This window comes from Agelaius phoeniceus, chromosome 3 (genome assembly GCF_051311805.1).
Source record: "Agelaius phoeniceus isolate bAgePho1 chromosome 3, bAgePho1.hap1, whole genome shotgun sequence".
NCBI classification, from domain to species: domain Eukaryota; kingdom Metazoa; phylum Chordata; class Aves; order Passeriformes; family Icteridae; genus Agelaius; species Agelaius phoeniceus.
In genome coordinates, this window is record NC_135267.1 from 103,765,485 (window position 1) to 103,791,023 (window position 25,539).

The following is a 25,539-nucleotide window of genomic DNA, read 5'->3' on the forward strand; positions in this document are numbered from 1 at the left end:
AAATACCAGTCACTGTATTTCTTAAAGTTCTGTCAAATTCTTTGATCCATTTCATTCACTGAACTTTTTTTGTAAGAAGGAATTTAGCTGATCTTCAGGATTAGTTTGTGAAAAGGTAATTCAGACCTTTTTTCTGGCTAAGCCAATGTGTTTTCTTGTATTTCTGGAGGGTGAACGTCTCCAATAACAGCAGTGGTAGGACCTTTGGCCTTGCTCATCCAGACACGTGCAGACCATCATTTCTAAACCACATCAGCTTAGACAATAGCTCTGAATTCCAGGAAGCAGGTCAAGCTAATCATAGAACATCCTAAGTTGGAAGGGATCTGCAAGGATCATTGATTCCAACTCCTGGTCGCTGAGCCCAATTAATGCCCTGTCTGAACTATTTAGTGTCACCATTGAAGGAATCTGCATGTGTGGCATCGCTTTTGTGGAAGCTGGTGGAGAAATGGTGCCCTTTGAGAAGGCCTTGTGGAAGGCTGACTGGACCAACATCATTTATAGAAAAACCTTCAGATTCCAAATCTTTTATCTTATAATGGCAGTAGAACTACCTAATAGAGTTTATTAGATTGTTAATATTAGATTATTAATAAGTATGTTTGATAAATCATGTCATGTTCACAAAAAATGCTTTTTCCGCTTATTTACCATCTAGATCTTATTTTTGAGTATATATGAAGTATTTCTTGATATACTAGAAAATAGGACAAGGTGGGTTTACAAAAGCATTGTGGTCTTGGGACTACAATGCTCCTAAAATGAATCTTTAAGGAAAAGGACATAATTGCCACCATCATGTATTCAAATTTTAAAATTTAGACTTTTTTTGAAACACAAATTAACAAAGCCTTGTTCTAGACATCTATTTGTACAGGATCAGTGCTTCCAATTGATGAAAATGGCTGTAATAGGGAGGCATTGATTTACACCCACAGATCTGGCCTAGAAAATGCAGAAACTAGATGCTGGTTTTACAGGCCCCAGTCAGGTGTTTTGCTTTCTGAAGCTTAATTTGAGTGTCCTGTGAGCAAACAATTATTCAGAATTCAATTAATCTATTGTTATGTTTTAATCACTGTGATGGTGTTGTGTTTACAGGTTTTTATCTAATTAACAGTTACTTTCCCATTTAAAATAAATTCAATAACCATATGTCTCTAGAAACTGAAAGGGCTGGAATGCACCAGCCTTGAGATTATGAATGAGCACTTAACAGCCCAGAGAGCAGAGCCTGAAACTGGGAGGACTCTTGGATTTTTCTCTACTCTGTGCTCTTTGCCTTTTTGAGCCTTAGGAAAAATAAAATTATGTTTATTGCTGTGATAGATTTCTGGAGATGTCAATGAAAAGCTGTCAAATACTGAGGCACACAGAAATATGAGACTTTTAAAAATAATTCTGGGGATATTTGTTTGGGTTAAAACCTCAGGGCCAGGTTCTGCTCTTGGTCCAAGAAGCAGAGCAGCTCCTTGGTCCTTGGGTGTGGGGTCATGCTTTGCACGTGTCCTCCTTTCAGATCAGTGGCTCTTCACAACCTGTGGTGCCAGTGGACCCTATGGCCCCACCCAGAGCCAGTGCAACGATGCCTACAGGAACTCCAAGCTCAGAGTGGTGGTGGGAGCTGAAGGGATTCTCCAAGGCATTCAGATCTGGAGAGTACCAGCAACCAACACATACAGGTAAGGGAGCTGTCTCTGATTGGCATGATGTATCTGTGTTCAGAACGATCCAAGCTGCTGATACACAACAGGCAGTTTTGAAGTGTTACATTCAGAAGTTTGGCCACATCTGCTGGGGTTTTACTTATCACTGAGCCTGTGGTTTCCAGTCTCCCCCATCTCAGATTTGCTCCCTGGAAGATGCAACTATTTTGGTGAAAGAGAAGAAACTTTCTGAGGCAGGCAAATCTTTAGCCTGAATGGTCACAGGTTGGGAGAGCTCTATCAGGAGCTGAAAATGAAGCATTTTCACCTCCCCAGACCAAGAGGAATGCATTTCCCATTTGGCATTCATGGAGCCCTGGGTTCAGAATGAGTTTTTCCCACCCTTCACTTGCTGTGGAAGGCACAATCATGTGTCAGCATTTCTTATGGGCCAGCTTATAACAACCTCTGCTCAGCATCTTCACTTTTTTTGAATCTAGAGACAGCAAGTTGAGCTTGTAAGCCTGGCTTACCACAGTAGAATTGATTTTGGAAGGCAGCCACCTAAATGGTAGGCTGTGAGATACTGAGGGTTCTAACACTTAAATCCCTCTGTGGAGTTGTTTTCAAAGAGAGGTGATCAGATACAGTTCAATGCTACTTTATCAGATTTTTACCAATCATTTTTTCCTTTTGCTCTTGCTGGGGAAAGAAGTTCAATTGAAGTGTAGTTCACTGTATCTAAATGGTAGCATGAAGCCATTACATGCATCATTTTGTAAGCAGAACTGTCAGTTTGAACCAGTGACTGTCTAGAGGTGGGTTTCATGCAGCATTCCATATTGAAACCAATGATGGTGTCTTGGATCTCAAAGCAAAACATTCCATTGAAGGTGAACAAATTTCAGTTACAATTTTCTGATCGCATCTCTTTTTTTTTCTTTTATATTGGAAAAGAATGCCAATGTTTAGGCCAGGTGTCAGTCTCTAACAGAGGTCTAGGGCAAAGCAGTTTTGAGAAACTGGCTGGGCTAGGCACAAGTTCTGCCTGAGTGCCTATTCCTACAAGGATTGATGGTAATGCAAAAAACATTAATGATACTTTACCCAGCTATCAACAAGGAGTTGCCTGAGGTGAATAGAATTTTTCAGAACCAGCATCCAGTAAATATGGTTATAAAGTACAGCCCAAAAATGAAGAGGCAAAACAGCCCAAAAGCTTACAGCACTGTCATTTCTTCAATAGCAGAGTCCAAGAAGAGCCAGAATTCCTGTGCAACTGTAGGCTGATTTTTTGCTGCACAATACAACCCCTGGGCCCTGCAGGCATGACTTGTCTATTTAAATCCTATAAATGACCTAACAGACTTTTAAGTTCTGTATAGATAATAGATGTATAATGTCGTTCATAACATATATATATAAAGGGATGACATTCTCTTCTGCACCTCTTAAGGCTAAAGTAGAAAATTCACAGCCTGGGGAAAGCAGGAGGCAATTGTGGGCTTAAATTAACTTGACATCTTCCTGATTCTGCTCTGCTGAAGGGGCAGCAGAGTCTGCCAGCATAGCATAGCCCTAGGAAAATGTCAAGTTGCAGTATCAATTCCAGGCTTCCCAGAGCCTGGACTTACTGCCTGTGTTTAGCTCTGCCCTGCAGTGCTGCTGCAGTGTGGGTGCTGTAAGTTTTCCTGATGGGCACTGCTGAAACACCTGACACAGGGAGAGAACGCTCCTGCTGGCTGCTGGGCTCTGGAGGGAGCTGATGTTCTGCCACATCAGTGTGTTTTACACTGTGTAATGTACACTCCTGGTAATTGCTCAAGAAGGATATTGATTTTGTGAACATGAGGCAGAATATGCGTTATTAAAATACAGACAGCTCAATTTTGCACAAAACTCTGCCAGCACAAACCAGGCACACCCAGAAAACCCCAGCTGTGAAGGTCTGGGTAGGCTGCCACACACTGTAGTGCCCACACTGGAAAACTGGAGTTTTTACATGCTCTGGTTCACCCCTGTGGGACTTCACATTGTGTAACAAGGAAGTTAAACATTATAAAAGAATATTTTTTTGTTTCCGATCTCCTTCTAAGCATTCAGAAGGTCTGGTCATCTAGGCCTCATGACCAAGTATGAGAGAAGTGGACTGTAATAAATTACACTTCACCATCCTTTAACCTACTTCTTTCCATTTTTAAAGGAAAAGGTTTAGGTCCATTTTGCTGAGTGCCCCACTTGTGATCACTTCCACTGTCCTCTCTTCTCTATTTTGTAAGGTGGCACAAGAACACAGCCCAGTGGTGTGCAAAAAAGTGTCATTCTGAGTCAGCCAGGCTAGGTACAGCATTTTCTCATACTCTCAAGACTAGCTCCAGTGTTTCCCATTACCTGGATGTGAGGGTGCACGTTTTTCTCCAGCCCTGGTTTGCACTCTGCACATCCTGACCCTTCCTGAAGGTGTGGGCTTCTTTTGCAGATCCCACAAGTGTCATAGTAAAAGAAAAGAAGGAAGGCAGTGGGAGGTACTCTGTGTTCTTGCTCTGAATGGGCTGAACCTTTCTTCAGGGCCAATATGGTTAAATGGCTTCCTTCCTCCTGTAAAAGAAAGGTGTTACTAATGAAAGGGATCCTCTCTAGGTTTGAAGTCAAGATAACTGTTTAAATAGTGACACCTGTTTTGAACAGGGAATGACTGCCACCTGAATATAGTGGGTTTTATTTGTCTTCAGCCTTTGGGTGAGGCCAGACTGGGTTTCCTGAACTTTCTGATATCACTGCTTGTATGCAAAATCTGTTCTTACATGGAAAAGTATGGCCCCTACTGGAAGCCAATTAGCCCTGCCAGCTTGCTGTGCCTGGTAGTGCACCTCATTAGCCATTGCAAAATCCTACAGTAAATCAACTCAGCTTTCAGTTCATGTAGCATCTGTTCAGGGTGGCCCAGTGCTGTGTCCATCACTTTTTCTGCTGGCTCTGGTACAGCCTAACTGAGGACTGATTGCTTTGGTTATCAGCAGTGGCATGAACATAATCATGTCACATTGCCAGGATCTAATATGCTTTATGAGACACTGCCTGTTTGCAGGCAGGACTGTGCTGGGCAGAGAGCAGCCAGGTGCTGGAGGAAAGGAGGTGTTAAAGCAGAGCACCTATGCTGTGCCTGGTAGGAAGCCGAGAGCCATTTTTGAGTTCTGCAGTCTCTGGTTACCTGCTCCAGGTGGAATTTTGCTCTCACAGAAGCACATGGAATGCTACTAATGTCAGTGGAGATTTATCTGCTTATTTCAGATCCAAACTGGGTTGCTGTACCATCATTCACCTGCTCAGAAAGTTGAGTAACTCTGTGTTTCGTCGCAGAAATGTGTGTTTTATCATGATTTTTTAAAAGTGCTTTGAAATCCTTTGCTAAAAGCTGCTTTAAGTATGTCCACTGTTAGAAAGGGAGAGGGAGGAGATGGGAAATACAGTGTTACAGCCACATCTTTGGGTACAGCAGCAACAGCAAGCACCTCTGAATCTTGAGTGTTTGAAATAAAAATCCCAGAGCCTGAACTGGGACTGCAGCAGCCTGTGTGTAACCTGCCCACTCCTGGCTGGAGACAGGGAGATGTTTCTGATCACCATGAGTTTGGCCAGGGGGCTTTTGCCTTCCTTGTTTACTGCAGGTAGTGTCATCTCCATCTACTTTTCTTTCTGTATTCCTCTGGTCCTGGGAATAAGAGAGCTGTTTTCCATCTGGTCCATGCTACCAGGACCAGTTATGCTGTCTGCTTTCTCAAATCTCCCTCTGTCAATCTCATGCTTAATGTTCTCTTTAGCCATATGTCCTGGTTTTACCAGCTCTCCTGCTTCTGTTCTTTCTCTTCCTTGCTGCAAACTTCTCAAGGATGTGCCTTCTGGGAAACAAGATGTGTTTCAGATATTAAAGCTGGAAACTATAAGGGCTTGCTCACTCTGTTCTCAGCTGTGTTTGCCCAATAATCAATGTGAAAGAATCTGTTTTGTAACTACACAAGCTCACAGATTCAAACAGAGCAGAAAATCGGTCTTCAGGCTTTGGGTTTAGGTTTATTTAGAATCTCAGGTCTTCGGAGAACAGCTTTGTGACACCATGCAAAATGCTCAGGTGTGCAAAATGCTCAGTGCTCCAAAGGGGTTTGTGCCTCCTTCCACCTGCCTGGGACAACTCAAGTGGTAGCCTCTTGTTTTCTTTTTCCTGCAGCATCTCAGGCTATGGAGCTGCAGGTGGGAAAGGAGGGAAGAACACCATGGTGCGGTCCCACGGAGTGTCTGTGCTGGGAATTTTTGACCTCCAGAAGGATGATACACTGTATATCTTGGTGGGACAGCAAGGAGAAGATGCTTGTCCTAGTGTAAGTGATGGCCTTTCTGTTTTGCCTGCATCCCTTCTACCAGTCCATAGAGTTTTGTCTTTTCACACAGAAAAACGTTGTCCTCAAGGGGTTTGGGGGTATAGGAGTCAAGAAATACTTTTTTTTAGTTTTACTGGGAGAGCATGAGAACATGAAGCACCATGTCCCTGTGCTTGCTTCTTTTCAACATTTGGGCCCCATTGATAATACACAACAGGTTCCTGTCTGGTCTGAGTATCTCAGAGCTTCTGTGTATGGGCTTGGAGACAAAAGACAACCCTGCCTTCCATTCCTCTGGAGATCAGTCTTCAGGGCTGATTTTGCAGGGTTTTGTCCTTGTTCCATTTTTGAGCCCAGCCCTGCCATTTTCATATACTCTGCACCTCTAGAGATACCCACGTCACAGAGCCTGCTTGGTTATTCTCCACAGGGGAATAGGAAAGACAAATCAATCATGGTTGGGTCAGTCCTTGTTTTTATGTTATTAACCAACCCTTGCTGCAAATGTCTTTACAGAAAGATGGGCACTATTTGCATGCACAGTAGTTAATTAATTGTTAAGTATTCTTTGGAGGAGGATGTGGGAGTAAGACACTCTCATGGAGCAAACTAAGCATTTTATTATGAAATTTCACCTGCAGGCTTGAGCTGGACATTTAAATGATGTGCATTTCTCAGCTGATAATGGCTGGCATCCAAGAGATGAAAGCTTAGCAGTCTGTTCGAGCAGAGAAAGGTTGAAGGATATAGACAAGTAAAAGGGGTTCTCAAGGCTGGATGCTGAAGTAAATAATGTTCAAACTAGAATTACACATATCTACAAACAAACCATTAATATAAAGCCTTTTTGAAATGAGAAATAGCCTAACTCAAACGTCCATCCAGCATCTTTAACTAGGAAATTCCAGCTGAGGGTAATAAATGGACTCATTAAATTGCAGGCCACTGTAATCTTAGTGAGAATTTATTGAGTGCTAATGTAATTCTTTCATTGAGGCAAAGAGATTGCATTGACTTGTAGAGGGGACTTTTACTAGATTGGATTGTAATCAGTTATGTCTTTGCCATGAAGGATTATTTTTTTTGTAATCTAGTGGTTCCTTTGGGTCATTGACTTTGTCATTTTATTAATCATTCCCACCCAACTCCAAATCAATTAAGGAGAGGGAAAAAACAAGGAAAGGAAGACTGTTAGTTCTTTAGGCAAGTCTGCACACAAAAGAGATGCCACTCATTCTCTAGCGCAACTTTGAATATATGGTGTGGTCAGCAGAATAATTTGTAATTTGAGTATGCTTTTATCAGGTTCTTCTTCCAAAAGAAAACACACACATGAGAGTAGAAGGAAGCAGAAGGTCAATCCTCCTATAACAAATGTTTGTGCATTTTCCCCTAAAAGTTGTTGTTGGTTTAGTAAGTTCAGTGTGCATTATACATGCAATATAACAAGATAGTGTTACTGAGACAAAACCTGTAAAGTAAAATAGGCTAGAAGCAAAGTTTGCAACTTGAAAATGCTCACAGCCAGGGTCCTACTAGTCATGCACTTTAGTGCTCCAATTTTAAACCAAAACAGTAGTTAGGTCATAGTCCTAAAGTAGGCATAAATGGTGGTTTAATGTTGTGATTGAAATCAGTTAGTGAATTTGGGGATTTGCCTAATACAGAAAGTTCACTGTGTTCAATGATAATTGATGGAAGGGGAAAAATGCTAAGTAGGAAATGTGGAGGCTTTTTAGTGAGGTATTTTCATTAACATCGGGGTTACACTGCAGTCAAAGGTGGGATTGCTGCTCTTTTGTTAGGCATTGATAGTTGCAGTAAAATTGCTGCTAAGATCATCAGAGATGCACAGGGGCTGCTTGGCCCACCCAACAAGAAATGAGGTAAACAAACTTGGGTTCTCTGTCTCTGCCATTTGCTGTCATGTGGCACAGGACAAGGCACATCCTTGCCGAGTTACTCCTGTGCTCCTCTTCTGAAATACAGACTGTTAGTGCTGGAAAATATTTGCAGCAAATTCTGCTACATTTTGTATGTTAAAAGTTTATGGAGGTGTATTACATGATAATAGGTATCAGCACTGAGCTTGCTTCAAAATAATTCTATTTAAATGGCAACAAATTCTTCTGGTGAAGGTTGAGGCAAAAAGCCAGATTCTTCTAGAAGAGCATTCATTTGGTTCTGGTCATGTAGTTTCCCTGGAGGACAGTTTCTTGCTTTGGGATGGTAGAAGGGTTCATGAGGCCTTTGGGGCCTCAAAGGGTTCATGAACCCTTTGAAAGGGTTCATGAGGCCTCTGTGTGCACAAGGGAGTGGAGGTTTCTTACCTAAATTCAGGCTTGGTCTTCTGTTTGCAGACAAATGATGTTATCCAGAAGGTCTGCATTGGAGAGAACAACGTGATTGAAGAAGAGATTCGTGTGAACAGAAGTGTCAATGAATGGGCAGGAGGAGGTGGTGGTGGGGGCGGTGCCACTTACATATTTAAGGTATGGAAACACAGTTTCCAAAGTAACCCCTGGCGGTGCCTTTTCCGTCTGCCCATGCACCTTCAGCATCCACACATCCTGCCTCTGAAAAATGCCTTATGCACCTCAGGGAGAGGGCCCACAGAGTAACCTCTGGGTATCCCTAATTTCCACCTGAGAGATGCAGGGATCTGGGCTGGCCTTTCACACTTCCCTGAACTGCTGTTCAATATGGCCACACTCATTTCAGTGGCTTGAAGTATCCTTTGCAAACATAATGGGTTGAGCTGGGTTGTTTGTTCGGGTTTTTTTTTTCAATAAAAACTGAGATGCTGAAGCACACTTCTACAGCAAAGGGCAAATTCTGCAGGACTTCATTCACCTCTGGCCTTGTAGAATGTGAGACATCAGCTATACATTTAGCCTGACAGGGAAAGCTGAGGATAGCCTGTAAGTTTTCTGTTGGCAGTCCTGTAGCTGTGGACCTCTGATGTTTCCTGTTCTGTGCTAGCTGAGACAATATTAATTCCAAACACTGGTCTCAAGGGAGACACTGTGCAGAGCAGTGCTCCTTAGCTGTTTCATTTGATAAGAGTCATCACATGAGGCATTACAGGCCTTCTAAGAGCCATCACCATGGTAGATACAATTCATAGAGCTACTGACACTGCTGTTTCCTGTAGCAGAACTTGGTAGGACAATTCTTTAATTTTCTATTCATTAATTTTCTGGGTGTGGGTACATAAATAATGCAATGACAGTATGCAGTGCTGAGCAGCCCTAGATGCCTGCTTGGTGCAGCATGCAGTAACTGTGATGAGGCTGAGCTTCCATTTCCATGTCTGACTCAGTTTGAACATTGCCTTTATTTCTGAATTTGTTAAGATGGAGAACGGAGAGCCGGTCCCCTTGATAATTGCAGCAGGGGGTGGTGGCAGGGCCTACAGGGCCAAAACGGACACATTTCATCCAGAAAGACTGGAGAATGATTCCTCTATTCCAGGGTTGAATGGAAATTCAGGAGCTGCAGGTAAGGAGAGTTTATTCCTTTTGAGAAAACCTTTGTGAATATGTGGTACTCCCAGATTCCTCCTCCTCACAAGAAGGTGAGGCAAAACTCATGAAAATACAGCTCAGGGGGAACAGAGGGTTATAACAGATGCAAATAGAAGCTACACACAGTGCTGGATACTTGGGATAAACAAGGGTATCAGAGATGGTATAGCCATAACAACGGCTAGATTTTCCCAAAATAATACAGTACCTTCATAAACAAAGTTGTTTGATTTTTGATGTGGGAGTTTGCAGTGCCAATGTGACTGTTCTGGTCTCTGCACTGTTTTGTGCTGTGTGGACTTACTCAGAGTTTCTCAGGCTTATGCAGAAAGAGAATAATTGCACCATGTCTAGAAGTCTCTGTGCAGAGACCTTGGACTGAGCAAGCAGCAGAGCTGAAAGTGAATCACTGGTAAGTGGTGTGGAGAGTAGGAGTGGGACATATTTTCACACCCCTTACAATAAATTCAGTTTTTTCTACTTTAGAATTGGCATTGGTTTATTTCAAGAGTTTTTTAGTCAAAGAGAAGGGGAAGGCTCTGAAAACCCGAAAGAAGTGGTTGGAGAGTAGGTAGGGATATCTTTCTACCTTTTCTACAGAAAATACTTGTCCTTGCATGTATGGTAGGTGAAAAGAGGTGCAGATGATGGCTTTCAGCTGAGGTGTTCTGAATGGATGCTTCTCCTGCAGATCCCTCCAGTGTTTTTTACACAAAAAGTAACCCCTGGCTGTGCCTTTTCTCTTCTCTCAACTGCAGGTGGTGGAGGTGGCTGGAATGATAACACTTCCTTCCTGTGGTCAGGAAAATCCTTGCTGGAAGGTGCTACTGGAGGAAGATCCTGCCCCCAGGCCATGAAGAAGTGGGGGTGGGAGACAAGAGGGGGTTTCGGAGGGGGTGGAGGGGGGTGCTCCTCAGGTGGAGGAGGCGGAGGATATATAGGTAAAGTGGCTTCGTGTTCAAGGTGTCCCTTCCCCTCCTTTAGTGCTAATGGTCAGCAAAATGCTGATGATAACTCTCCTGTAGCTAGCATATTTGACTGTTATGTACTAGTATGTCTGTGTGTTGCCTTTTTAGCACTAGATGAACTCATTGAGGCTTTGAGCAAAGAGCCAGAGGCCAGTCCTTCAGCTGCAGCCCTGGCTTTGCGCTCTGCAAAATGTGACTTTAAAATCCTGCTGTGATTCCTGAGCTTTTCACATTGGGGTGACAGTGCAGGAGGAGCCACAGCTCTGTGCTCCTGTTGCCAGCACCTGTGTTTGGAGGACTTTGGTCCTGGGGACTGGCAGCCAGGCTTTATGCCAGGGGAAGGATGCAGCTTCTGCCCTGCCCTGCTGTGGGTGGTCCTGCACAGGTGGTCTCTGGGGGCAGAGGCTCAGGCTGCCAGCCAGCACCCCTCTTAATATGACTTCAGTCAACAAGGAGCTAATTTCATGTGCCTCTGTGTCTCAGGGCAGCTGTCAGATGGCATTATGTTGATTACAACTGGTGTGGGCCAGATTCAAGATCTTTACTAACCCATAGTCTCCTGGGCCCCATACTTTCTGCAGCCATCTGCACTGTGGTGGACTCTTTAACCCCTGGTTCTCCACAGCTTAAATTAAGTATATGGTAGACTAGAAATCTTGAGAGGAAGTAATGAGTATAAATGATTAAGTGCATGTTTTGTACCAATGTTCCTGTGTAATGCTTCTTTTTCCAACAGAATGACTCACATTATGTTTTTTTTATTTCACTGAAGACAATTAAAGGGAAAAAGCTATTTTTGGGTGGGGTGGGGGAATCGTTGCATGCTTGAAGTACAAAATATATGTGTTTCTAATATTTGTTATCTATTGCCCATACTTTGCTTCTACATACATGTTCCATATGCTCAAGCAGAAATGAGCAACTCATAAATTCCTTCAGTCCCCACTCCTGGTGGACCACCCTGCTTTGAGGGTGCAAAGGAGAGGAAGGATATCAGGTTATCCATTCCCTCTGCTGACACAGTCCATGCCTTGATCAGCAAGGGTACTAACTTAGCCCTGGAGTACTGGTGCTTTCCAGTCTCTTGGCTACATAAATTTTAACAGGGGCTTGTGTGTTTCACAGCATCCAAATGGTTAAAGATGAAGTTTGTGCCTTAGTTTGCACCAGTCTACCTAAACAGAGCTGATTGATTGATTGATTGATTGATTGTCACAAGCTTCATTATTAAACTGAAATTCTAAAGTCCAGTAGTTCATGCCACAACTTGCTAAATATTTCCTATATAATAAATGCTAAATATTTCCTATATAATAAATATAATAATTTTTCTCTTTTTTCATTTGGATGCCTCCCTAAATAAGCTGAAGTCATGCATGTTTCCATGTTTATCTGTGTTTTATTGTTTTATGAGCCTCAGTCTGTTAAGGTAACTTCTGGTTTGACATAGGTGGCAATGCTGCAGTGGACAATGACCCAGAGATGGATGGGGAGGATGGTGTGTCCTTTATTAATCCAATTGGTACTTTATACACTCCAGCACTTAAAGGTATTCATACTGGTCAGAGGTCTTCTCATGGGCTTATTTCATTTTAAAAATAGTAGGACCCCTTACATCCTTTTGGAGTACAGCTCAGTGTCATGAACATGAGGAAGCAGAAAGTACATAAAATACAGCAGAGAATAGACAGAAGTAGCAGGAAAAAAACAGAGAGAGGAAACATCAAGCCTATTAGGAAACACTCCCAGCAGTACAGTCTACCAGCCTACAGAATAATTTTGGACAAGGAAAGTGATAACAGAACCTCATAGCTCAGATACTTTAGGAAAGAAACAGACAAAACATCTGACTATTCACCAGCAAGCAAGTTCCTTAGAGCATCCCTTGGTAAAATATCTAGGTGCTGCCCAGCAGTGCATGGGAGTGATAAATACTGCAACTCCAACCTGTGTTTTCCCAGAAGTCAGCATCTTTAATATGTTTGCAATGTGTTCAGAAAACAACAACAAATCTACTTGTTTTTAAAAAAACAGAAGTTTCCTTTAGAACAGCCAGAAGTATTTTCAAATGCAGATGCACTCTGGCCTGGTGGATTCAGCCAGAAAGTTTTGAAGATATTGCAGTGATTGGTCTTGGAGGGACTAAAGGCCAGGAAAGAAAAGGGTGAACCCAAGGAAATTATAAGAATGGTCTTTACAGTAATTAACTGAGCTTCTTCATCCACTCCTTAGTGACAGAGGGGCACGGAGAGGTGGAAATTAGGCTGCACCTTAACTGCAGTCATTGTGAGATGGACGAGTGCCATGTTGATCTTGAGACTCAAAAAGTCATTTGCTTTTGTGAGCCAGGCACCGAGTTGGCAGAGGATGGTGTGTCTTGCACAGGTAAGTAGGTGTGTGGGGTACTGCTAACATGTGGGACAGAAAATGTGTGGCCAAAGGCTCTGGTTTGGACTGTAAGACATCCTGAAAGTGCTGTCTAATCTTAAACCTGCCTGCAGTAGAAGTTTATTTTCTTTCTTGCTTGTGTATGCTGCAGAGCTATTTTGCCAGGATATAGCCTCATCAATGGTGAGGACTGGGGCACTGAGCAGCAGTGCTGCTTTGCTCTACAGTATGTGTTTGGCATCCTGGGCAGATCTGAGCAGAGTCAAATTTTGTGTCTGCTTGTGCTTGTGTTCAGAGTCTGCTCTGAAATCCTGAAAGTTTGCTCACTGAAAGAATTTTCCAGCTGAACTTCAATTTCAGACCAGTTCTTTAAAGAACCAAAAAAAAAAAAAAAAGAAGAAAGCAAGGTGAAGGAAAATATGATTCCTGAGGAATTGGACATTTAAAGTAAGGTTCAGAAACTGTGAGAAATTCTGTGCAAGGTTTCTCTGACAAAAACTAAACACAGTGCCTGTACTTGCCTTTCTTTCAAAACCAGGTGCTCAGAGCTCCATTACTGGGTTTGCTTCCTATTCTTGTGCAGCATTTAGAGCAGGTGACCCCAGGGGTTTGGGATCCTGCTTTCAGCTTGTCACTGGCATGGGAAAATTGTTGTGTTGTGTTTTTACCATTCCTGCCTGTAAGATAGGTAAAAAGTATGGTCATTTTGTCAAGGTGAAGTAATCCTTAATAGCATGATCCCACATGAGGATGCAGCTTCACTACACTGTTATCAGGTTTTTCTGCTTGGATTACATGCATTTAGGAGATGAAATAGTGCAGTCCTCCTCCTGTTTTGCTGTGATTTGGCATTGATAGCAGCACTTTAACCCAAACAATGTAATGTTCTTTTCACCCCCCCAACCTCCTGCCCATTTTTTTAATGGTCTTGTTTTTGCACCCAGGGAGTTCACATGTTAATTCATTGATAGTGAACCATCTGTTTTAATTACTTGATACTAATTGAGGAAAGTGAAACAATGAGGTATGAGAAGTCATAGATCCTGAGAACTGGTCATGCCAGAGGTTGCTCCTACACTATTGGAGCAGCAGATGAGTAAATGGAAAGACGAGCAGAAAAAAATCTGGTGGCAAAAATGTGGCTCCTGGAAGATAATTTCAAATTTCTTTCTGTTGCAGCTGAGCCAGTGGTTCGTCTCCCTTTCTCCTTGGTCTTGTCTGTAGTGACTTCAGCATTGGTGGCTGCTTTAATTTTGGCTTTTTCAGGAATCATGATAGGTGAGTGTTTCTCTGCAAAAGATATTTTCGTATGAGCGCTGGATCTGAGCTAGGGATAATTGGGCCCTGAGAGGCAAAAGGATTCAGGTTTTGAGCTACTGCTGTATTTAATGACACCTTCCCACACACATCTTCAGAATTCTGTAGTTGTTTCTAACCACAGTGGCCAAGTCGAGGAGGCTTCACTTACTGACTGCATCTCAAAAGATACACTATTTTTTGTGTTGTACTGTGCAGCTGCCAGAACACAACTGCTTCTGGTTTTTGTGAGATCTGGTGCTGTTTATTGCCTAAAAGTTTCTTTATTTGTGCGCCTATGTACACATTTCATCTCTTAATGTATGACATTTAAGCTTAAACTCTCACATAGGTTCCTCTTTCACAAACTGCTCCTTTGTAGGATGTGGGTGTTCTTGGCATTTTTGCTTGAAATTCTAAAAGGTATTTTTCACCTTTTCATGTTCTTATCTTAAACACTCACTCACCTGCATTTGGTGCAAGCAGAATAGATTTGAATCAATGAAAAGGAGTCAGGGATTCAAACCACAGCTTTGCCACCTTTCTTTGCCCACACTGTGTGTGGTCCGGGGAAGGAGAGGGATGAACCAAGAGCAGGAAATTAGATCTGCACAGCTGTTTCGGTTTTAAGAATTTCAGGAGTTATCAGTTGCATGCACATGGTCCTACATCTATGATTTCTATCCTTACAGTGCCTTTTTACAATGACTAAATACTTCTCAGGAGTGGAAGAGTAATCCTCTTTCCATCCAACGAGCCTATCATTTCCATCTCAGGAAAGGGCAACGATTTAAAAAATCAAAGCAAAGGCAATGAGGAGGAAAATGGAGGACAGGAAGGGTTTGTGGATAGGTCATTACATCCATCTGCCTTTGCAAGTGCATGTTTACCCCTTCAATTTTTCCCTTGAGCAACATCTGCTGGAGAAGATGCAATAACTATTGCCGTCACAGTCTTTGGGCTCAATCCAGCTCCCACAGAAATCAATAGTGATTTAACCTGCTCCTGATTGTCATCTTCTTTTGGAAAAAATCCTGCAATATCAGTTACTATTTCAAGGAATATCCTCAGGATGTCTTCTTTCAACGTGTGGTTTTAAATGGTGTTGCAGAAGTATCAGTGAAGTCATGCAAGGAATATAACATATCATAAACTGACTTCAAATGTGGTCCTACCTCTTGTTTAGAAACAGTGGAAGTTTTGGAAAATTGGCTATTTTTTATGTACAATGTGTTATTCTCAGGAAACAGCTTAGGTTATCCATTTTGAACAATGTGATGCAATAATTCATTTCAGACTTTAGTCACTTCTGTGTGATTTAGGAAAGTCAGTAATACCCCACCTCCCACAAGTTTCAAACTGGACTTGTATTTGGAAGGTCTGGTTAAACTAAATAGAGCATTAAAACAACATCAGAACTCTGAGATGTCTCCAAGTGAAATTCATTTTACTTTTTCCAGACAGTCCATGAGCAAGCCTGTTTCTTTGTAAGATGTGTAAATCAAAGGTTCCTGGATATCTTCAGATCCCATTTTCGATCTGTAATTATTTGATGTACAGAAATACGCCAGTGTCACTGGCTGGTTTGATTCCCTGAAGTCTGGCCACAGCACAGTGAATCCCAGTGAGAAGGGCTGTCCCAAATGCAGTCTCTGGCCATGGTTAACTGTGTTCTCCTGTTTAGTGTATCGCCGCAAGCACCAGGAGCTGCAAGCCATGCAGATGGAGCTGCAGAGCCCAGAGTACAAACTCAGCAAGCTGCGTACCTCCACCATCATGACAGACTACAACCCCAACTACTGCTTTGCAGGAAAAACCACCTCCATTAGTGACCTTAAAGAGGTGCCTCGAAAAAACATCTCCCTCATCCGGTAAATCCATCTTTGCCTTCCCCACCCTTCATGTTGTACACCCACATGTCCCAACTCTCCTAGAGAGGTGTAAATGCACAGCTCTGTGCAAATTCCTGTGCACTTCTAGGTCCAGACCCCTTTCCATAAAATATAAAGCTGCAGTAGTTAGGCTCGTGTGGAGGGGACTAGATTTTGGCATTCCCCTTGACCTTCTACAGGTGCGGTGTTCATCTCCTGGGATTGTGAGGAGAACTGAATAGTCATCACCAGTAATTCAGTTACATCTTTTACAGGCTATGCAGTGAATGGCCCATTGCCATGAGCTGATGAAATTCTGGGATGGCTGAAGCTTGTAGAAAGCTCTTTTAAATCTTTGATGGGGTCTTTGGTAAAGACAATGACATCCTTAAGTGCAATAGCAAGGAAAGGAATGGATTTGAAAATGCCAGACAGTATTAAAAAGACAGGGATATAAAGCCAGCAAGATAATCATGTCTAGATGAGAACTTCTGAAAAGCTTTAAAGTGTCTCCTAAGAAAAACTTGAATATTCTGAGTTCTTACACACTTTGCTCTACTGCTGGATACCTGTGAATGTGACAGTACCCTGATACCATGCAGTGTTACACAAAAAAATAAAAAGTGGAAGCAGGAGTCCTTGGAAAATTGGGAAGCTTAAGGTGCTGAAAAAAAATCATGCTCAGAGCAGTCTATGCAGTCTGCAATGTTTTGCTGTCTCTTATCTCATTCCCTCTTACCTGCACATCTTGCTGGACTGCACCTGGAGGTTTCCAGTGTACCCTGTGCTGCTGCTCCCTTTGCCACTTGGACTTTGAAAGGATTTTTGAAGTGTGGTAAGCAGACAGCAGAGGATATAGCTGGGAATTGACAAGGGAAGGGAAAGTGGACTTTTTGGAAGGAGGGTGAGTTATGAGCTGTAAAGATCTGGCTTATCCCCTCAGTTTGTAATAGGTTGGTCAGGCAGAGCCAAGAATGGTGTCTCAAGCTGATACCTACAAAATGTTATTACACAAAGTGGTTGAGTCACAGGCAGCACAAGTCCTCAGTGTGGTTTGACTGCCCAGACTGGTTCTATCCTGGGAAAACTACAGACAGAGCTTATGAACAGCAGACCTGATTGTTCCTCCTTGTTCATATGGACAGGAGGGCAACAGCCCATGCAAAAGCAGTCCACTGATAGAGCAGAGAACAGAATCAATGCAGCCCTCAGCCCAGACCTGGCTCTAACAGGAGACTGCATGCAGCCTTTTCCCCAGACTGAGATGCAGGAATGCCTCTTAGAGGCTGGAAATGCTACTGCCCAAAGTGCAGCCCATGCAGGGTTAAGAAGGACTCAGGATTTGGGGGGCAGCCTCATCCCCTGCTATATTTCACCATGTCATTGTGACAGGCCCCTGATGTGAAATAGCTGTTGTTGTACGAGTTGACTTAATGTTAAGAGAGTGAGGACTGAATAGACAGGTATGCAAAATCTGTATCACAAGGACATGGAACAGGTTCTATTGTATGATTACTCTTATTCCTTTCTCTTTTTCTTGTAATCTTATTCAAAATAAAACTCTACGTTTCATAACATGATCACTGCCAGAAACAATTCTCAGCACAAATTCCTTGAGCTGAGTGCTTTACAAAGCACTGTCATCACCATTTACTGGCTAAGGTGCTTGCCCAGAATCACACAATAAGTCAAGAAAAGTTATTTGCTTTAGAATTCAGGTCTTTAGAGAATCATTGTGCCTCCTAGTTTCTTGCTCAATGTTTTGTTTAATGGTGATGCAGAAATATCAGGGGAACTGTTAATGTGTTTAGGGTGTGTAAACACCAAGACTAAAGTCCTGTCTTTATTGATCTGTTTTGGAGCACCCACCACTGAGCACTGATACCAAAGCCATAGATGACTGCTCTCTGTTACGTGCTGCAATGCCAGCAGCTCAATTTCACTGGGGAATGTTCACTTCCATGGACTGCTTTCCCTTCCAATTAAATAAAATGTAGGTTCATGAAAGACCTCACCAAGGTCTGGTGAGATCATACTGTCAATATCCAGTTCTCCCTGTTACACTGCCATGAAAATTGTGAGCCTGTGAGCTGTGTCCACAGTGTTATAATGTGTGTTCTCTGTAGTAAAACCTTCTTGTCTTCTCTGGTCTGTCCAGGGGTTTGGGCCACGGAGCCTTTGGTGAGGTATATGAAGGTCAGGTGACAGGGATCCCCAGCGACCCCACTCCCTTGCAGGTGGCTGTGAAAGTAAGTGACAGTGATTGAGTTATCATGATGGTTTCATGCACCTTTCACCCAAGAGTCCCAATGCATTATAACAATGAAGATGAGTGAAGCGTTGCTATAAGTCCTGAAAGACATGGCTAGAAATATTGCTGCTCTGTTGCAACACTTAAATCCATCACAGCAATGGTACAGCTTATAGGATATGGGTATGTGAGACTACTAAAAGAGGACTGTGAATAGTAAATAGGCAAAGGTTTCCCACAGAGCCAAGTAGGCTGCAGGAATGAGAGCTAAATCCATGCACTGTCCATCCTCCCCATGCTACACCTGGTTGGTAATCTGTCCAAAAATCTTCACAGGGCCAAAAGCTGCTGGCACATACGTCAAAGACCCTGCAAGTAGGAGCTGGCTGGTTTTCCAGGGATCTCACCTGTCCCTTACAGGATGGATATGCATTGGATGTGAAGCTAAATCCTAAGAGACCCTGGTAGAGTTCTCCAGGCCTTCAGCAGTCTAGCTGGTTTGTTTTCTCTTAGAGATTACGTAGCAGCACAGTTCTGCTGCTGGTTATAGATCCCAGTCTTGCAGGAAGGGAGGATCATTGAACTGCAGAGAACTCAGAAGCTGTGATCTCACTCCTCATCCTCTAAACAGCAGAGTCCCATATGTTGAACACTTCTCTGTGCACTCTGGGCTATTTCCTTTGCTGGGAGGAGGATGACAGTGGCCTTGATGGGCCAGGAGGTCTGATATTTACCTTTCAACAGGCTTCACAGTCTAGTTTAGCAATGCACTAGTGATTGTCTTAGAGTGAAGTTTCTTTTGAGAAAGGAGGATTGCTGCAGACAATGTTAGTGCCAAGGTGTTCTAATCTGTAAGTTGAAGTATCTTCTCCTTGCCAACCTGTTCTTTCTTTTCCAGACATTGCCAGAAGTGTGTTCAGAGCAAGATGAGCTCGACTTCCTCATGGAAGCTCTCATTATTAGGTGTGTATGAATCACATCAACACCACTTGTGTAGCCTTGCAAAGCACAACAAAATATAGAAAAAAAAGGTTCTTCATAGGTGGTGTCATCTCAGCACATCTATACAGTAGTTTCAGCACAAATATAATAGGCACTGCCATCCTTTTCTGTTCTTCTTACAAATGAAGAGGCACCAAATGATCAAAGGCTAAATTTTCAAAAGGATTCACATTGGTTTTCATTACCCAAAGTGAAAAATTTAAAGCCCGGATTTTAGAATTGATAATAAGATTTTTTTGATTTCTCTCAGAGAGGAGAACATACCTTAGGAATTTGAGTTTGGCTAGTCAAAACAAACAGATGGCATTGACTTTATGATGCTGTCATGTCATGTGTCAGTGTCTGAATCACAGAATCTATGGAACCACTTTCCCATCACATTTGAGAGGTGGGGAATTAAGGAAGTATTGGAGACTTGACCTCAAGAAACATCCCCCAGAAGCAGATCCCCATGTCTGTGTGTTACTTAGAACAACATTGTCCTAGCCCAACTTCTGCCTCTTGGATGGGGAAATTAAGAGCAGACTTTTCTCTGTTATCAGACATGTTCTGCTTCCTATGCCCCAGAAGTCTTGCTGTAGCCCAAAAAGAATGCAGAAAACAGGGAGAGGAAAAGCAGCCAAAACCCACTGCTTCCCCACCTCTGTCTGTCCCTACACTGTCCAGACAGACACAGAATGCAGGGGTAGTGCTTAAGCTTTATCAAGTTGCCCTACCTTTGAGATTTTTTATTTTCTGGGGAAAAAAACTAAAACAAACCCAGAAAAAAACAACAACAACAAAAAAAAACCCCACACGTTCCCTGCAGCAAAAAGGTTTGAATGTTTTCTGCTACTGTGTTTTTTGGGTCAATGTTGCTCCACAACTGGGTGTCCCTGTCTCCACAGCAAGTTCAACCACCAGAACATCGTGCGCTGCATCGGGGTGAGCCTGCAGGCCCTGCCCCGCTTCATCCTGCTGGAGCTCATGGCTGGGGGAGACCTCAAATCCTTCCTGAGGGAGACACGGCCCAGACCGGTGAGGAAGAGTAAATTGTGGTTTATTCAGGGAGCTGCTGCCACAAGGCAAACACTTAGCTGTAAAAGAACTCATCTATGAGACACTATTTCCCAGCATTTTAGATGGTGACAAAATTTCTGTTGTTGTGAGACCTCTGTGCAGGCAGGAGCCAGATGCTGCTGGGGCTATGCAGAGGTGCCTCATCCCTGGACTTTGCTAGATACCATTGCAGATACTACCTAAAAAAAGAACAAAAGCGAAGTCTAAAAAAAAATGTTAACTCTTACCTTCTCCACACCAGCTGGGGGCAGGCTGGGGGGAAATGTTGAGCAAGTAATATTAAAAATATGAACCCATTATTTAAACTGCTGATCAGATGCATTTCTGTGGATACCTGTCAGTTCAAGTTTGGCATAGGCAAGGAGACAATCCAGCCTGGAGCTGTCAACTTAATAGAAAATATCTTCAGTCCAGAGTTAAAGATTTTCCCCACTGAAATCAGCATCAATAGGAAGAGACAGTCAGCTAGAAATGTGGAAGAAATAAATTATGACTTCTAGAGAGCATTCAGTATTTCAGAAGAATAAAGCTTTCTCTGAGTCCCTGGGTCAGAAAGTCACACAGATATTGCTGAAGTTTAAGGCTGGCCCAGCTTCATATTTTGTCTCTAAGTTCGACACAGGACAAAATGCTGCATTTTATCAGTACAAGAGAGACACAAATTTGCTCTAACAGGTATCAATAAGATTCTTCCTTGAGGCCTCTGGAAACAGATAAACTTTTTTATTTTTTCCATGCAGTGTGGTTTTCAGACATATAAAATGGTCTGTGAGACTCAGAGCATTGCAGTCTTGAATAGGCTGCAATAAAGTGGCTCCTTCCTGGATAAGGAGGCTAAACACCCAGAAAATAAAGTCTGAGATCTAAGAAAGCAGACTTTATAAATACAGGTTGTTTTTCTGAAGCACCTAGAGATGCTCCTACAAATTTGCTGAACTTGGTGGTAGGTGAATGGGGAAATTCATGTTCTGCAACGTGGTCCCCACTCTCACCCAGTGCAGTGTAAAATAACACAGACTGGATATGCTGCAGGTAAGTGCTTTGTTCAGAACTGCCAGGCCAGGCTGTGCAAGATGTGGGAAGGGGCAGGTGAAACACGATGGGGTTTGGCTGCTTAAATTAGAGAAGCCATCTCAGTGATGGTACAGATCTTGTGAGAAGCTACCAGAACACTAGTCCTGCACAGCAGGAATTTTACCTACTTGCAGTAAAATGAGCTGCTTTTGTAGATGAAACGGCCCTTAATCTTGACAGGATGAAGTCATGGGAACCTTCTGATCTGAGGGGCTTTTTTCTGTTTGGCCCTACCTCAGTCATGAGTTCTTCCTTACCACAACTTCTGCTTTTGTCAGCAGTAGCTCCGTGCAACCCCTGTGAAAGCCCATGGCAGAAGAGGCTGATGGTTCCCTCCATTGCTTCCTTAGTATTTCTTTCTGCCTTCACATTCCTCTTCTTTCCTTGTTGTCCTGGTTTGACAAGACAGGTCTCTGCTAAGGAAGGCAGGAGCCTCCTCTGAAATGGAAAATATAAACCCCCAACCTCTGAATTATTCTAATTTTGAAATTAAAACAGGTTAAGATGTGGGAATAGGAATAACAGTTTTTTACTAGGAAAACTAAAAAATAAATGCAATAGTACAAAAAAAAAAAACCCACCACTGACAGAGTCAGAATACAACCTGACAGCCTGTGGGTCAGGGTGGTGGCAGCAGTCTGATGAAATGGTGGCTGCAGCCCTCCTGCAGTGCCAGCTGTGGTTGTGGTGGAGCAGTGATCCTGTTCCTCCAGCACCTTGCTGGAGAGACTCCAGGGTGCAGTTTTCCTCTGAAGGCCCAGTGGTGGTGTAGATGGGTCTGGTCTTCCTCTGGGAATCCACTGGAGAAGAAAGCTGCTCCTCAGGGAATCCAGTGGGAAAAGACTGCTCTGATGTTCCAAATCTCAGATTATATCCACGTAAGAATGCTTGGCTCCTCCCCCTGAGTGGAGCATCTCCCAGTGGGATGATGGAATTTAATCAGCCATGCAGTGACACTCACTGGCCCACTAACAGAAGGTATCTCCTGGAGGGAGGATTGGTTGTGGAAGAGATAAAGAAAACTGCCCAATGAACAGAAGATAACTGCCCCACCTCTAACAGATGTCAATAGAATGCACACCCCCATTTCCAACCTAAGACACTTGTCTTTCCTGACCTGTTCGAGGTTACCTGAGACTGATCATAACTGCTACCAGGCACAAGGCCTTTCCCATCACTTGAAGATTCTCCCTGGTTTCTGAATTTAACTTGCTCTCAGGAGTGAAGCAGACCTTGGATTGATGCCTCTGTTTTCTGCTTCGTCTCATGTCTCCCACACTTTGGGAAAGCTGAGCTTCTAATGCAGATGGGTAGGTGCAAGCTGGAACTGATCCAGAAAAGCAGTTTCCATTCCCTCTTGAACAGCTGGGTGAACATGGGCAGCCTGACTCTGTGCAGATGCAGATCCACACTGTTATGCTCCATTCTAATACCTTCTTTCCCCTTGCCTTGCCCTGCTTCTGCAACCATCCCATGTGGTGTCTGCCTGGCAAGGATGACAGGGTAATTCATTATCTGGCTGCTGGGGCAGCTTCTGAGGGGCCAGTGGCACCTGTGAGTGCTGAGAAATCAGCCTCTGGTGTATTTTTGACTGCTGGCTCACAAACTGCGAGGAAGGAGACTATGACTGATGAGAACTGAGATGTGTGCAGGGCACTGTGCTCTGTGAAGTATGAGATCCAGCCCTGGAAGTGGATTTACCCTCTGCATACACCCAAGGTGTGACAGAGTCTCTGTACATAGGGCCTGTGGCTCAGTGCTGGTGGATGTATCTTTGCACTGCTCTTAATGAACCCTGAGCTGCTTTGTTCCTCCTGTTGCTCATTCAGGGAAGACAGGCAGAAGTCAGGCATAGCAGGCTGGATGTCTAGCTTTTCAGGGCCATTAAAGGAAAGGAAAGACAAGGGACAAGTGCAAAGTAAAGAGGCTTTGATGAGCTTTGCTTCCAAAAGGAATTAATTGAACACAAGCCCTATCTGACTGGGTGGATGGCAGAGATGCACTTCTCTACTCTGCAGTAAGCACCATATGAATTACTGCCTTTCTCCTTATTTATTTTCCACTTTTGTATTTTCCAGCTAATTTCTTTTACCTTGTCTTTCCCACCTACTTCTGCTTTTAGCCTAATTACAAAAAAAGAGATTTACGTGTTCAGTCTCTACCTTCATCCCCCAGTTGCTCTTTGCACTTCCTTGCCAGTAACATCAAATTCATTTGCTAGTTTTGGATAGACTTAATAGAGGTGTGAAAGACATTAACTTGGCACTAATTCCAAGGCTTATGGAAAAAGAAAGCACCTTGCTGGAGAGACCCCCAGTTGCCACTGCCCAGCTACAATGTGTGCGGCTTGGAACAAGACACATGCAGCATGCTGCCGTGCACTTGCACACTGAAAAGCCAGAAAGGGAGCAGAGGGAATGGGGAAGGAGAAGGTGAATGAAGGGAAGGGGGGACTGAAGGCATTGCAAGGGACATGAAATGGAAAGCTAAAGCAACTGCAGGAGGTATCAGAACACAGGATCCAACTTAATGAGAGATGGAGATGCTGCCAGCACTGTTACATGTTGTTCATCTGTGTTCTTCATGTAAAATATGAAGTTTCAGCTCAGCCAATATGTAATGATTTTTCTGGGCTCTAAGCAAGAATGATCATCACTGGTGCAAGACCAGTGATTCTCGTGGAATATGTCAATTTATGCCAGCTAGGTCCACTCCATAAGGTTCAGATTCATAATTCCCCATGAGTCCATGGCTGACAGCCCTGAAGGCTTTCTCTGTTCCATTTCTAATAGAGTTTCACATCTCTTACAGGATTACCTCTTCCCCCTCATCTGCAGAGAGGCAGGCTGGTAGATCCAGAGGCTCCTGGACTTGGAGCCTTAGCTCAGAGTGAGCATTGCAGAATTGTCCATTCTGGGAGGTTCAGTGCTGATCTTTCTCTCACACAGCACAGCAATCAAAGCCCAGCTCTGGGAGAGAAATCATATACGGATAAATGATTCCCCTCCTTTGTGCTGTGCAGCCTGTTGCACAGAGCAGTGATTACACTGAACAATACACAGAATTTCATTCACCTTTGGCAAGACTCAGCCTCACCTGGGAGGTGTCACACCAGTGGTTCCAGCATGCCCACTGCCCTGAGCAGTGGAGCATTGCAGCTGGCACCATCCATTCATCTGGGGAGCAAAGGCTGTAAAGCAAATCCTTTGGTTTGTCTCAAGGCTGCCCCTTTGCAAAATGAATCCCAAACCTCCATTTTTCAAACAAATTACATGGCTAAATTGTCCTTGGCTGGGCAGTCACATCTGTTTTAGGATTGTATTTAGCCAAAAAAAGGTGGAAGGAATTCATCCAAGGAAGGAAAGGAAAGCAAAAAGAAAAAAAAAAAAAGGAGAAAAGAGAAAAAAGCTATACAGGTCAAATCAGCTTGTGGCTTCAGCCTCCAGACTGCTTTGCAGTACAGCCTGAGTCTGAAATCGATTGTAGAGTAAAGAATTGAGCTTTTTACTCAGTTTTTCAGTTTTCACTTCAAGTTTCTGACCCTTGCTTGAAAGAGCAGGGAATGGGTAGATTGAGATATTAATTTCCCCTTGGTTATGCCCTGCAAGGGAAAAAGAAGATGTGCATTCTTTCCTATTGTAGCCATCTTGTGTAGCTGGTAAGTCACTTTAACTCACAGAGGTAAAAGAGATTATTCCCCCTTCCCCACAAAATGGCAGGGAAAGAGCTGCTTTATGTTTGCAGAAAATAGTTGCTCTGTAAAGAGGGAAGTTTAAGGGGAGATGCAGTCCAGTGTTTTAAAAAATCAGTGAAGCATATATATGCAATGAACTATACTGTGTAAATAATAAAATATAGGCAGGTGGAACAAGATCACATTTTGGTTTATGGCCCTGCATTGAACAAAACAGGCTTTGTTCACACAGAGATGCACCATTTTTCAATTATTTCATTAGCTAAGTATTGAGGCAAGTTTTTTTTCCTAATATCTTCAGAGGACATTAGGTTGGTTTTTTTTGTTTGGTTTGTTTTTGTTTTGTTTTCTTTTGTTTTGTTTTATTGTTTGGTAGGGGTTTTG

General features: G+C 43.1%; 1 protein-coding gene across 4 annotated transcripts in view; it reads left to right on the forward strand.

Annotated features, from left to right (window-relative positions):
• The window catches only part of ALK (ALK receptor tyrosine kinase), a 307,302-nt gene that overhangs the window by 268,714 nt on the left and 13,049 nt on the right, over positions 1-25,539 (forward strand). For 2 of the 4 annotated variants that reach the window (XR_013181530.1, XM_077176040.1), the window contains exons 12-23: positions 1,523-1,685; positions 5,875-6,025; positions 8,386-8,517; positions 9,382-9,526; positions 10,311-10,493; positions 11,971-12,069; positions 12,753-12,905; positions 14,088-14,186; positions 15,889-16,075; positions 18,234-18,324; positions 19,225-19,289; positions 20,216-20,345. Coding sequence is in view for 3 of the 4 variants with exons in the window: in XM_077176040.1 (XP_077032155.1) it covers positions 1,523-1,685; positions 5,875-6,025; positions 8,386-8,517; positions 9,382-9,526; positions 10,311-10,493; positions 11,971-12,069; positions 12,753-12,905; positions 14,088-14,186; positions 15,889-16,075; positions 18,234-18,324; positions 19,225-19,289; positions 20,216-20,345 (1,598 nt within the window). In the remaining variant the exon portion in view is untranslated. Of the gene's footprint in view, positions 1-1,522; positions 1,686-5,874; positions 6,026-8,385; positions 8,518-9,381; positions 9,527-10,310; positions 10,494-11,970; positions 12,070-12,752; positions 12,906-14,087; positions 14,187-15,888; positions 16,076-18,233; positions 18,325-19,224; positions 19,290-20,215; positions 20,346-25,539 lie in introns of those variants that run through there. The other 2 variants (XM_077176041.1, XM_077176042.1) reach the window with 2 other exon arrangements.